Here is a 14,899-nt window from a genome sequence, read left to right on the forward strand (position 1 = left end):
TGACAAGACGGGGGGGGGGGGGGGGGGGGGGGGGGGCGCACACACACACACACACACACAAAACGAGTTACTAATAAAAGAGCAGGCTGGTTTCAAGAGCACTGATTACATATTCATCCTGAAAAAGATAATAGACTACACCATAAATAAAAGAAATGGGCGTCTCTACAGCTGTTTTGTTGATTTTAATAAGGCATTTGACAATATATATGGCATGATGCACTTCTTTTGAAACTAAACAGAATTGGGATAAATGGAAAATGTTTCCACGTTATAAAAGATATGTACCAAAATTCAAATGAATGTGGTAAATGAGTCAAACGATGGATTTACAGATTCTATCGCAGTTAAAAAGGGAGTGCTTCAGGGAAATGTTATTAGCCCCACGCTATTCAATATTTTCATTAATGACATAAGAGTATTATACACGATGACCTCACCATACATCAACGAAACAACCAAGACTCAAATCCCTTATCTGTTATATGTGGATGACATTGTGATGCTCTTGACAACAAAAGTAGGACTACAAAACAAACTAGACCAGCTACATGAATACTGCCTGCAATGGGGGCTTAAAATCAACAGGGACAAAACAAAAGTCGTAATTTTCACACACAAAAACGACCCCAAAATACCAGTGCTCTTTTCATGTGGCGATAACTGCATCAAAACGACGGATAGATACAAATACTTGGGAGTTTTTTTCATTTCATAAGAGTGGAAATTTTCACCTTGCTGAAGACCACTTAGCCAAACAAGGAAACAAAGCAGCGCATGCTCTGAAACGCAATGTGCGAGGGAAAGAAGTAAAGTTGGATGTGATGACGGAACTGTTTGACACTTCAGCCCGGTCACCCCAATTCTCAGTTATGGCGCTGAGGTGTGGTTTCCATTCAACTGATCAAACTGCGACAAACTTCTCCACGCCCTCTATGCTGTTTAACCAATTTGATGCCTTTCTCTCCGCAAAATGCCCATCAGAAAATGAACATGTCAACTTCTGTAGGAGCTTAATGGGCGTACACAAAAGATCAGTTAAGTTACCAGTCCTGGCAGAGCTGGGCAGATACCCCATTTCTCTGACCACAGTGTGTCAGGTCATCTCATTCTGGGTACACATCATAGAATCAAAAGAAGATAGCTATTTGAGGCAAGCATATGATGATATACAGTTATCGATGAATTCACTGGAAAAAATTCCTTGGCTTAATTTTATCAAAAAGATACTGGCTTCGATTGGATTCTCTCACGTGTGGGAAAACCATGGCACACTCAACATTCAGCAGCTAAAATATTCTGTCATGAATAAACTACAGGATAAATATGTTCAATTTTGGAACAGCACAAAGAACGGGACCATTTCAAGGCTCTCCTTTTATTGCACAATTGCAAACACTTATACATTACAACCTTACCTGATCAGCTGCAAAAATACTAAACATAGAGGAGCATTATGTCGATTGTGAATAAGTGCACGTGAACTTGAAATTGAGCGAGGACGTCACTACAACTTAACTAGGAATGACCGGCTATGTAAAGCATGTGGAGTTATAGAGGATGAACTGCATTTTCTGGACAAGTGTAGTGTGTACTCAGACTTGAGATCTCGCCTACTTGTGACAGTTAATTTCCAGTCTTCGAATCATTAGCCAGATGACACTGGCAACACAATAATCTAAAGGCCGAGTTCTCTGTTGCCACTAAGTTATTTCCAACCAGAACTGGCAAAATACATATATGAATGCTTTAAAGTTCGCAGTCAATAACTATGTCTTATGGAATATCCTGCATGTGCTCACAACTTATTGCTTTTACTTTTTGTTAGCTTGTTGTGTTTAGTGTATTTGTATTTCTTTTTATCACAACAGATTTCTCTGTGTGAAATGATGGGTTTTTACAACAATGAAATGAGTTCTGAGTTCTGAGTTCAATTCTGAGTTCACACACACACACACACAGTGATAGTGTTTCAGTAATTAATCCTTGTCCAAGTGGTGGTGGTGAGGGGTGAAGGGTGGTGAGGGGTGGGGCTGAGGGCTGAGGGACGGGGAATGGGTGTGTGGGCTGGGACGGGAGAGGGACACACAGCTAGAGGGACAGTGTGTGTGGTGTGTGTGTGTGTGTGTGTGTGTGTGTGTGACACCGACATTGACACTGTTTTATTCACTGATTAAATCATGGCTCTGACTGAGAGAGAGACAAAGAGAGACAGACTGACATGGTCACACCGTGTGTGTGTGTGACACCGACATTGGCACTGTTTTATTCACTGATTAAATCATGGCTCTGACTGAGAGAGAGAGAGACAAAGAGAGACAGACTCTCCCTCTTACCCTCCTCCTGACTACTGTTTCCTACAATCCCCCCCCCTCCCCATCACCCCCAACCCTCCCCCTTACCCTCCTCCTGACCACTGTTCCCTACAATCCCCCCCCTCCCCATCACCCCCACCCCTCCCCCTTACCCTCCTCCTGACCACTGTTCCCTACAATCCCCCCATCACCCCCAACCCTCCCCCTTACCCTCCTGACCACTGTTCCCTACAATCCCCCCCATCGCCCCCAACCCTCCCCCTTACCCTCCTCCTGACCACTGTTCCCTACAACCCCCCCCCTCCCCATCACCCCCAACCCTCCCCCCCTTACCCTCCTCCTGACCACTGTTCCCTACAATCCCCCCCCCCCCCATCACCCCCAACCCCCCCTTACCCTCCTCCTGACCACTGTTCCCTACAATCCCCCCCCCCCATCACCCCCAACCCTCCCCCTTACCCTCCTCCTGACCACTGTTCCCTACAATCCCCCCCCTTCGCCCCCAACCCTCCCCCTTACCCTCCTCCTGACCACTGTTCCCTACAATCCCCCCTCTCCATCACCCCCAACCCTCCCCCTTACCCTCCTCCTGACCACTGTTCCCTACAATCCCCCCCCCCCTCTCCATCACCCCCAACCCTCCCCCTTACCCTCCTCCTGACCACTGTTCCCTACAATCCCCCCTCTCCATCACCCCCAACCCTCCCCCTTACCCTCCTCCTGACCACTGTTCCCTACAATCCCCCCCCCTCCCCATCACCCCCAACCCTCCCCCTTACCCTCCTGACCACTGTTCCCTACATTCCCCCCCCCCCTCCCCATCACCCCCAACCCTCCCCCTTACCCTCCTCCTGACCACTGTTCCCTACAATCCCCCCCCCATCACCCCCCCCCCCTTACCCTCCTCCTGACCACTGTTCCCTACAATCCCCCCCCCCTCCCCATCACCCCCTACCCTCCCCCTTACCCTCCTCCTGACCACTGTTCCCTACAATCCCTCCCCCCAATCACCCCCAACCCTCCCCCTTACCCTCCTCCTGACCACTGTTCCCTACACCCCCCTCCCCATCACCCCCAACCCTCCCCCTTACCCTCCTCCTGACCACTGTTCCCTACAATCCCCCCCATCACCCCCAACCCTCCCCCTTACCCTCCTCCTGACCACTGTTCCCTACACCCCCCTCCCTCCCCATCACCCCCAACCCTCCCCCTTACCCTCCTCCTGACCACTGTTCCCTACAATCCCCCCTGCCACCCCTTCCAGTTACTTTCTCCTCCTTTTTTTCCCAGGATAGCAGACAAGCACTGGTGAGCTTTTTATTTACACTCAATCACCACCCTGAACAGGTTCTACACTACTCAATTCAAATTAAAATCATATGCGTGGGGTGTTGATAAAAACACACAGGAAAAAACCCATCAACACACACACACACACACACACACACACACAATGTCAAAGATTTCCTAATGAAAACAAACATTTTGGCAAACACACTTTCAGTTTAAAACTTCCATCTGTTTGGAACTCGCTGTTAGTCATTTAGAGAAAAGCGCCACCATCACTGCCAATTTTTACAAAATGCAAAAAAAGATATGACTGTTTCCACAGGCTTTCTCATCTCACTGAAAAACCAACTATCTCTGACTGTTTGGTTCCATGTGTGTGTGTGTGTGTGTGTGTGTGTGTGTGAAGGGGAGAGGGGGAAATGGGGGGAAATGGGGTAAGCAGATGGTGTACATAAGTGTGGCTTTGTAAATATATTTATACTTATCTACGGGGTGCGTAGGACGAGTCATGCGTGTGTTTAAGAGGATAGGTCAGGGTACTTTTATTGCAGACTGGTGCTCACACTGCCCAGATAGGAAGCTCATAACGTTTACTGTCAATTTATTCTTGTTATGTAAAATTTGTAATATTTCAAAGGCACTTTTCTTTCTTTTTTTCTTTACACACACACACACGCTGCAAACGAGACCTCGGTTGATCATCTCATCCAAATGACTTGCATTCAGACTACCACTCAGGGTGTAATGGAGGGGGAGAAAATTGTGGCAAGTGTGGGATTCGATCCCACACCCTGAGAGTCTTGCTTTCTGGGTGCATGTGTTACCATCAGGCCACCAAGGCTGTGGGGGGCCTTTGGCATGCAGCTCAGGTACCATGCTGTCTTGAGAGTTCTCAGTGTGTGTGTGTGTGTGTGTGTGTGTGTGGATCCATGTAGCTATGTGTGTTTAGTATATTAATTTTTCTGAGCAATTTCTTTCTCTTTTCTGGAAGCGCAATATGACACAACACATTACAATACAATACAATGATGATTATTTTCAGCATGCGCACGAGCACACAGTTACAGTGCTTACTTTTCCATGGACCTGTGCACAATCAGTGAACTTTACTGGCACAGATTCTTTCACCTGTAGTTCCTTCAGATAATGTTAAGTCTGTTGGTAAAGGCTGAGGATAAAGTAATTATTAATGTGTATTGTTTGCGTGAATTTTTTTCTCTTTGATCTTTGACATCACTCTGTTTACATGATTGATATGTGAATAACATGTATGTATGTAACATTTCAATGCCCCCTAGAGGCACAAAAAATAAACTATTTTGCTTTTGCAAATGCTATGCAATGCACACAGATTCTCATCGACACATACATGCACACATTCGGACCCATCACCTTTGGCCCTTCAATCACATACAACCATTCACTCACACAGAAACAACCCTTGTTGTATGACCCATTCAATCACATACAACCATTCACTCACACAGAAACAACCCTTGTTGTATGACCCATTCAATCACATACAACCGTTCACTCACACAGAAACAACCCTTGTTGTATGACCCATTCAATCACATACAACCGTTCACTCACACAGAAACAACCCTTGTTGTATGACCCATTCAATCACATACAACCATTCACTCACATAGAAACAACTCTTGTTGTATGACCCATTCAATCACATAGATCCATTCACTCACATGGAAACAACTCTTGTTGTATGATCCATTCAATCACATACAACCATTCACTCACACAGAAACAACCCTTGTTGTATGACCCATTCAATCACATACAACCGTTCACTCACACAGAAACAACCCTTGTTGTATGACCCATTCAATCACATACAACCGTTCACTCACACAGAAACAACCCTTGTTGTATGACCCATTCAATCACATACAACGGTTCACTCACACAGAAACAACCCTTGTTGTATGACCCATTCAATCACATACAACCATTCACTCACACAGAAACAACCCTTGTTGTATGACCCATTCAATCACATACAACCATTCACTCACACAGAAACAACCCTTGTTGTATGACCCATTCAATCACATACAACCGTTCACTCACACAGAAACAACCCTTGTTGTATGACCCATTCAATCACATACAACCGTTCACTCACACAGAAACAACCCTTGTTGTATGACCCATTCAATTACATACAACCGTTCACTCACACAGAAACAACCCTTGTTGTATGACCCATTCAATCACATACAACCGTTCACTCACACAGAAACAACCCTTGTTGTATGACCCATTCAATCACATACAACCACTACTCACACAAACGAAAATAACAGACAACAAAAAAGCAGTACCTCCACATTTGTTCCTTTATTTATCTATCTTTTAAAAAAGAAGAAATTGGTTTTCCTATTACAATAATGAATGCATGAAGACTTTTTTGGATTCGTTCGTTCTTTAGTTTAATGTCTTTTCACTGTAAGTGATATTAGACGAGACTTTTTTTGAGATCTTTTTATCGTTTAGCTTTGATATGACACAGACACAGCGGCTCTCTGAGGACAGACAGAAGATAACTGTTCTAGGTCTCTCACGACGTTTTCACCTTCTTCCCAAACAAAACAACAGAAAGTACACAAAGTCTTCAAACCACAATGCACACACAAGGCACACACATTTACACCTGCATTTCTGAGATCAGAACTCTTTTAAGATGAATTATGACATGTTTTCAAGAAATAATGTGGTACAATTCAAACACCTGGTTTTCAAACAAAAATGAGGTCTGACATAGTATTGCACTTATGGTTTGACTAACATACTTAAAAAACAGTTGCTATTCGCAGGTTTTACCTTTCGTATTTGCCACTGTGTGTGTGTGTGTGTGTGTGTGTGTTTGAGGATGTTTGAGTGAGAGAGTGTGTGCGTGCGTGCGTATGCATGCGCGTGTGTGTGCAAGCATGCATGCATGCATATGTGTGTGTGTGTGTGTGTGTGAATAGCCATAGGTATATCTACAATGTCAACTGGAAAACTAAATGCAAGAGAAAAAATTCATAAAAAATCGGAGCAGACATCTTAGATTTCATACCACATCAATGAAAAATGAACATCAAGATGATGTTTGTTTACTCAGACATAACATGTGAAGTATGATTGTTTTACTTATCACAACAGTCATGCAGAGTTATTAAAGTGTGCATGTCTACACATGTATGTGTATTACATTCTTAATTCAAACAAATCTCATATATATATATATATATATATAAAGTTGGAAAAGAAAGTCCTCAAAGTCTAGAAAATTATTTTGGTGTCATATACTGTACCATGACAAACTGATGCAAACTGCTCTGTTTGGCCAAAATTTGTGGCGAACACAGAAATAAAACGTCCTGCTATTAGTCTGCCATCAGCTGGCCAATCAAACGCCATTTCCAGCTGGCGCTAATTACTCATTGACATAGGCCACCATTAACGGAGACAAGTCCATCATCTTGTTGCCAGTCTCTGCCAACCTTTTACCCATTTTGAAATGTTATTTTCTTGCATGTTTCTGGTTCTGTGCAGCTTTCTGGGACGTTTTTGTCTCGGAATTCATCTCATTTAAGCATGTATAACCAAACTGCGAGTATAATTAAAACATAATCCCCATGTTGCCATGAAGCTATGTGAATATATGTATCTGGTGTGTGTGTTTCTGTGGATAAAGTGCGTGTCTCTTTCATTTTATGTACAGGAGGTCCATGTAAGCATTACAAATGCTTTACTCCTGCGCATGACTTTGCAGCTGAAATGGAATTTTCTCGCCTAATAACACATAAAGTCACATGGTCAAATTTGAGTGTAGAAACACTGTGACAAATCTGATGTAATAAAAAACAACAACAAAAAACAAAAAAACTTTCACACATATTAAAACTGTAATAACATAAACTGTTTTCGTTTTGTTTTTTTAATCCAAATTAAAATGTGTGCTGAAAAGAGCTATCTACTGAGCTATCAGATAGGCTGTAAAATCACAATAAAAAACCCCCACTAAATCAAACCAAAAAAAAACAACAACCCCACAACCACCAAACACTGTGCATCCAACACCAGCGAACATTAAGTTCCAGTGGTTGAGGGTTCTTTGTGTTGAAAGCAGCAATGTTACTGAGCTATCAGACAAGCTGCAAAATCACAAACAAAGAAAGGAAAACACTGTGCATCCAACACCAGCGAACATTAAGTTCCAGCGGTTGACGGTTCTTTGTGTTGAAAGCAGCAATGTTACTGAGCTATCAGATAAGCTGCAAAATCACAAAAAAAGAAAGGAAAACACTGTGCATCCAACACCAGTGAACATTAAGTTCCTGTGGTTCAGGGTTCTGACAGCATTTAGCCAAACAAGCTCACCGCATTCTTCACCGGTTAGCCACAACCTACAGAGCAGTTTCAGTGCACACAATCACACACCAATAAATACAATATTCTCAGCTACCATACATCATAAATATCACACACACACACACACACACGCACACACATGTACGCAGAATTGAAAAAAGAAAAGAAACAACGGTGCTAGTACTAGCCCACTCCAGCCCAACTCAAAGTGCTCTTGATTTAAAAAACAAAACTAAACAAAGGCAGCACCAAACCCCACAAACTATGAAGACAAAGAACAAAGGGGATGAGGTCTCAGGGACAAGTGTGATACAGATTAAACCCACCACATCAGATTTAAGGAAGGGGGGAGGTGGCACTGCGAAATAGGCTATTCCCTTGTAAAGGGAACAGTTTTTGAATGACACCATATTATGACCTTGATCTCTGACCTGATCATGGCTGATGACACCATATCATGATACTGATCTCTAACCTAATGGCTCCATACTATGATCCTGATCTGTTCATTCTGGCTGATAACCAGTCAACATAAAAAGTGCAAAAAAAAAGACTACATGACACTTATGTCAGAAAAACACACACGGACACACACACAAAGATGTATGAATGGATCTGTCTTGATTATGTCTGTTTCTATTGTTTGCCAATATGCTCTTTTTCCTATCTTTTTTTTTTCCAAATATTTATTGATAAATTCCCTATATTTACTTGTTATTTTTCCTTTTTTCCCAGCCAAGGGAGCAAGCCACATATAAAGCAATAAAAAAAAGAGTGAAAAAAAAGAGACCAAAAAAGATGAAGAGAATGAACAGAAAATGATGTGCTTCATGATTTGCATACAACTCATGAAAAAAAAGACAGACCCACCCCACATCCTGCTTTGATGAGCTACAACAGGTACGCCATATGATGACCTTAACCCCTTGACCTCCCACCCTGCATGTGAACAGGGTTCAAGCTCTCACCGTGGCCCAATACCTCTTCTCACCAAAAAGCTTCACGAAGAACTGGTTGCAGTGAAACTAGCTCTGTCATGCCAACAGTTGTTTCCTCTGTTACACAATGCTCTGACCTTTTGTTCTTTAATTAATCTCTCCTTTATCAAGTGCACCGCTGGAAGAGTCATGATATCAAAATCAACCACCCTGTCAAGTCTGATTTCAAGCTGAGAAAATATAAATGTTAAAAATTACCATGTGCACACAAACACACACACACCTGATTCATGCCGATTGTACAGACTATGTGAATACATATAAATGAAAAACTACTAAAGATCATGTCCCGGTTGCCTGTGGACTGCTGACACTGTGACTACGACAGACAAACCCAGATGTGGCTGTGTATAGGGAACTGGGAATGAACTGCATGGACAGCAAAAAAAAAAAAAAAAAAAAAAAAAAAAAAAAAATCATGTCCCTATCTTTGTGTGGTTACAATGTTTCTTACCACTGGTGGGATATATAGATTCCTGCAAGGAAGTCACTCACAGCTTCTTGGCACCAAAAAGATATAACACAACATTCACAACAACCACGCTCTTTAACTGGCATTTTTCAACTGATATCTTGTTACACTGTCTCTGGTTGGAAACCACAGGAAGACTGTGTACATCAGGCAGTAACTGTTCACACACAGGTTGGAAACCACAGGAAGACTGTGTACATCAGGCAGTAACTGTTCACACACAGGTTGGAAACCACAGGAAGACTGTGTACATCAGGCAATAACTGTTCACACACAGGTTGGAAACCACAGGAAGACTGTGTACATCAGGCAGTAACTGTTCACACACAGGTTGGAAACCACAGGAAGACTGTGTACATCAGGCAATAACTGTTCACACACAGGTTGGAAACCACAGGAAGACTGTGTACATCAGGCAGTAACTGTTCACACACAGGTTGGAAACCACAGGAAGACTGTGTACATCAGGCAATAACTGTTCACACACAGGTTGGAAACCACAGGAAGACTGTGTACATCAGGCAATAACTGTTCACACACAATCTAAAAAAGTCAGACAACAAAGAGGGAAAAAATCCCATCATTTACACAGACAAGTGTGTAATTAAAATTATTTAAAAAAAAGTACTATGTACCCAGAAAAGGGAGAGAGGGACGGAGGGAGTGATGAATGTCACCGTTCAATCAATACATCATAATACATTTTCCTGCAGGGACAGAAAACACCCCTTTTTTCATCAACACCAGCAATGGCCCAGTGGTTAAAGTGCTGGACAGAAAACACCCCTTTTTTCATCAACACCAGCAATGGCCTGGTGGTTAAAGTGCTGGACAGAAAACACCCTTTTTTCACCAACACCAGCAACAGAATAGTGGTTAAAGTGCTGGACAGAAAACACCCCTTTTTTCACCAACACCAGCAACAGAATAGTGGTTAAAGTGCTGGACAGAAAACACCCCTTTTTTTCACCAACACCAGCAACAGAATAGTGGTTAAAGTGCTGGACAGAAAACACCCCTTTTTTTCACCAACACCAGCAACAGAATAGTGGTTAAAGTGCTGGACAGAAAACACCCCTTTTTTCACCAACACCAGCAACAGAATAGTGGTTAAAGTGCTGGACAGAAAACACCCCTTTTTTCACCAACACCAGCAACAGAATAGTGGTTAAAGTGCTGGACAGAAAACACCCTTTTTTCACCAACACCAGCAAGAGAATAGTGGTTAAAGTGCTGGACAGAAAACACCCCTTTTTTCACCAACACCAGCAACAGAATAGTGGTTAAAGTGCTGGACAGAAAACACCCTTTTTTCACCAACACCAGCAAGAGAATAGTGGTTAAAGTGCTGGACAGAAAACACCCCTTTTTTCACCAACACCAGCAACAGAATAGTGGTTAAAGTGCTGGACAGAAAACACCCTTTTTTCACCAACACCAGCAACAGAATAGTGGTTAAAGTGCTGGACAGAAAACACCCTTTTTTTCACCAACACCAGCAACAGAATAGTGGTTAAAGTGCTGGACAGAAAACACCCCTTTTTTCATCAACACCAGCAACAGAATAGTGGTTAAAGTGCTGGACAGAAAACACCCCTTTTTACACCAACACCAGCAACAGAATAATGGTTAAAGTGCTGGACAGAAAACACCCCTTTTTCATCAACACCAGCAACAGAATAGTGGTTAAAGTGCTGGACAGAAAACACCCCTTTTTACACCAACACCAGCAACAGAATAATGGTTAAAGTGCTGGACAGAAAACACCCCTTTTTCATCAACACCAGCAACAGAATAGTGGTTAAAGTGCTGGACAGAAAACACCCCTTTTTTCATCAACACCAGCAACAGAATAGTGGTTAAAGTGCTGGACAGAAAACACCCTTTTTTTCACCAACACCAGCAACAGAATAGTGGTTAAAGTGCTGGACAGAAAACACCCCTTTTTTCACCAACACCAGCAACAGAATAGTGGTTAAAGTGCTGGACTTTCAAAGGAGGATTTGAATCCCTGCTCTGGTGCCTTAATTAAGGGTGGAGAATTTTTTCTGACCTCCAAGCTCAAAAGATGTGCTGATCTGCTAAAGCCTGAACCTCCTCCATGCGCACAGCCATGCAGATGATCAAATACGCATGTTAAAAATTCTGTAACCCAAAGATCCGTGCCTTATGTAAACACAAACATACCCAGCATTCACATCCCCGGAAACAGAATGACTGCGGGCAAGGCGCAGGATACAAATGGTCATTCACGTAAAAAAAAAAAAAAAGGAAAAAAAAAGGAAAAAAAGAAAAGAAAAGCCCACTGACACAATGTAATATAAGTGAATGTGGGTTTCAGCCAAAGAACAAAGACGAAAACCCAGGGTTACTCTTCACCAACTACCTTCCACACATACACATAAGTTAAAAACCCATTTGATTCACAAAATCTTTCCAACAGCAGAAACAGCCAAACCACTGACGGGGCCTTCAAACCAGCTGCCCAGTAAGTACCTCTCCCACTCACTAAGCCCTGTCCCCGCCTCATTACAGCACCGGACGCTGTGTGCCCACTCACAAAGCCTGTCCCCGCCTCATTACAGCACCGGATGCTGTGTGCCCACTCACAAAGCCTGTCCCCGCCTCATTACAGCACCGGATGCTGTGTGCCCACTCACAAAGCCTGTCCCCGCCTCATTACAGCACCGGACGCTGTGTGCCCACTCACAAAGCCTGTCCCCGCCTCATTACAGCACCGGACGCTGTGTGCCCACTCACAAAGCCTGTCCCCGCCTCATTACAGCACCGGACGCTGTGTGCCAATTTTGAATTCTGTTCCACAGTGTTCCCACAGGTGTGAGAAAACAACATTTATTGTTTATTCCAGACCATACCGAACATTTCCATACCAGATTGTTTGTTTGCTTTTTTTCTTTCTTTTTAAATGCATTTAAGCTCTTTGTTGAATGGTACTGGTCGAGGGTTTTATCAAAATAACAAAACTTTTCCAGACCCTGAAGGACAAAAGGAAATTTTCTTCCTAAAATTATGTTCATCTAACGTACTTTACCATGACCCATTAGTGCAGACTCTGGCAGGGGTCTGATTCCTGTCCTGTGCAAACTCCTACCTCTCAATGCAGAGTGAAAGTAGCCACAGCAAATAACCTCCCATTAGTAGATATATTAAGATTTTTTCATCCCTGAAAACAGTTCTCTCATTTCTCCAAGACGTTTCCAGACTTCCAGAGCTGTGCAAACCCTGTGTGTAGAACCTCCACCACTCACAACAACACCCCCCGCCCACCTCCCTGCCCCATCACAGCACCACTGAGTGCCATACCATGTCACTGTCCTTCCGTGTGGTCATGGCTGAAAGTGACGTACAGACTCTATGACTCAAGCTTGCTTTCCAAATGGCTGGTCCATAAAGTCATCTTGAAGAGACGACAGAAAATCACTGAAAAAAAACAAACCCAAACAAACAACATATTAGCAAAGTAAAATAGACAGTACTGAAAAAAGAAATTAAACCTGCTTCACATTTATAGCCTTATAAAGTGCCTGTTGTACATATATGTACCAAAGCATTAAGATATGGAAAGTATCAATGAAAACTGTGCAACAGTGTGTGTGTATATACTTTACATTTAATGATCTCAGGGACACACGTGGCTCCCTCCCTCAGAGAGAATTAAAAATGGTCCCCAAGCTGCTGCCTTTGAAAGGTTTGAAATTCTGCTCGTTTCCCCCCTTGACATATTTTGTATTTCATTAGTTGTTTGATTATTATTATTGTTGTTTATCTATCTATTAATCTATTGATTTATGGCAACTTTGTAAAGTTATTTCTTTATGAGAGAAGAGTTGTTTTCACTTTTCTTCCCCTATCATGTTGCACTCTCTCTCTCTTTGTGCTGTGAGAGGGCTATTGGTCAAAGTGAGACAAGGCGAAAGCATGTATGCATGCATGCATGTCTGTGTCAGTGTGTATGCATGTATATGTGTGCATGTGTATATGTAAGCATGTATGCGTGCATGTGTGTGTGTGTGTGTGTGTGTGTGTGTGTGTGTGTGTGTGCATGTGAAAGGCTGTCTTTGTGTGGTGCATGCTCATCACAAAAAGTAAGTGCCTAGGTACTCTCTGTACTGTAATCTCTCATCAAACCAATCCATTCATTTCTCAGACAGCATGATCAAAAGACAAAACATATTCCATATAGGATAATACGAAGAATAAAACAGAAAGTTACCCAACAGAACCTTGTCCTTTTTTCATAACTTACAAACTGCATACATTTTTTAGCCTATGTGTTTGTGTGAGTGCATCTGCACATTTGTGAGTGCACCTATGTATGTATGTATCATGTATGTATGTATATATGTATAGCAAGGTTAAAAAGGTTATGTATGCATGTGTGCGTTCTGACAATGAGGTATTGCACAACAATGTATACCAAAAAAACCCCAAAACATAACAATCTACATGAGCATGTGCACCATGTTTGTAAAGACAAGAGCTAATCCACAGCCTGCAGGCATGGGGGACCTACATTCACACAATGCAGGGGACACAGGAACCTGTTTGCAAGGTCCCACTACCTACCCCAGCTGTGGTGTGGCCTGTGTTTCAGAACCCAGTTCCAAGGCCACTGGCACTTCGTAGTGAGCTGCAAAAAACACAACACAACCAGAAACTACAGGAGCATGTGGACACACACACACACACACACGGTCCTCACTTGCAGCTTCAATTTTAGTTTTGAAGAGATGTGAAAAGCATGCAGGATGGATCCACATTCTCTGCACCACTTCTGCTTAATTAAAATATTTTTGAAAATCCCTACCTACAAGTACAATGGTTATTTTGTAATGGTGATTTTTCTTACTTCCAAATATACAGGTGATTTTCTTACCTCCAAAATATACTGGTGGTTTTCTAAATGATGTTTTTCTTTCCCTCAAATCAATAACTGGTGATTTACTTTCCTTCAAAATACAATGGTGGTTTTCTAAATGATGTTTTTCTTTCCCTCAAATCAATAACTGGTGATTTACTTTCCTTCAAAATACAATGGTGGTTTTCTAAATGATGTTTTTCTTTCACTCACATGGATAACTGGTGATTTTCTTATACTTAAAAAATATACCGATGATTTTCTTATCTCCAAACATGCTGGTGTTTTTCTTACCCTAAAAATATACTGACGATTTTCTTACCTCCAAATATACTGGTGATTTACTTACTCTAAAAATATACTGGTGATTTTCTTACCCTAAAAATATACTGGTGATTTTCTTACCTCCAAATATACTGGTGATTTACTTACTCTAAAAATATATCGGTGATTTACTTATTCTAAAATATATGTTAATTTTCTTATCCCCAAACATACTGGTGTTTTTCTTACACTTAAAAAATATACTGGCAGTCTTCTTACCTCCAAATACACTGGCGATTTTCTT

General features: G+C 42.2%; 1 protein-coding gene across 2 annotated transcripts in view; it reads right to left on the reverse strand.

Moving 5' to 3' along the window:
* Window positions 1-5,943: 5,943 nt before the first annotated feature.
* LOC143288643 (ankyrin repeat domain-containing protein 27-like) overlaps window positions 5,944-14,899 on the reverse strand; it is a 39,535-nt gene continuing 30,579 nt past the window's right edge. For both annotated transcript variants that reach the window (XM_076597307.1, XM_076597308.1), the window contains exons 18-19: window positions 14,040-14,103; window positions 5,944-12,893 (exon numbers count right to left, since the gene is read on the reverse strand). In XM_076597307.1, coding sequence (XP_076453422.1) covers window positions 12,833-12,893; window positions 14,040-14,103 — 125 coding nt within the window. In that variant the 3' untranslated portion in view covers window positions 5,944-12,832. The remainder of the gene's footprint in view (window positions 12,894-14,039; window positions 14,104-14,899) is intronic.

Source organism: Babylonia areolata, chromosome 12 (assembly GCF_041734735.1).
Source record: "Babylonia areolata isolate BAREFJ2019XMU chromosome 12, ASM4173473v1, whole genome shotgun sequence".
NCBI lineage: Eukaryota > Metazoa > Mollusca > Gastropoda > Neogastropoda > Buccinidae > Babylonia > Babylonia areolata.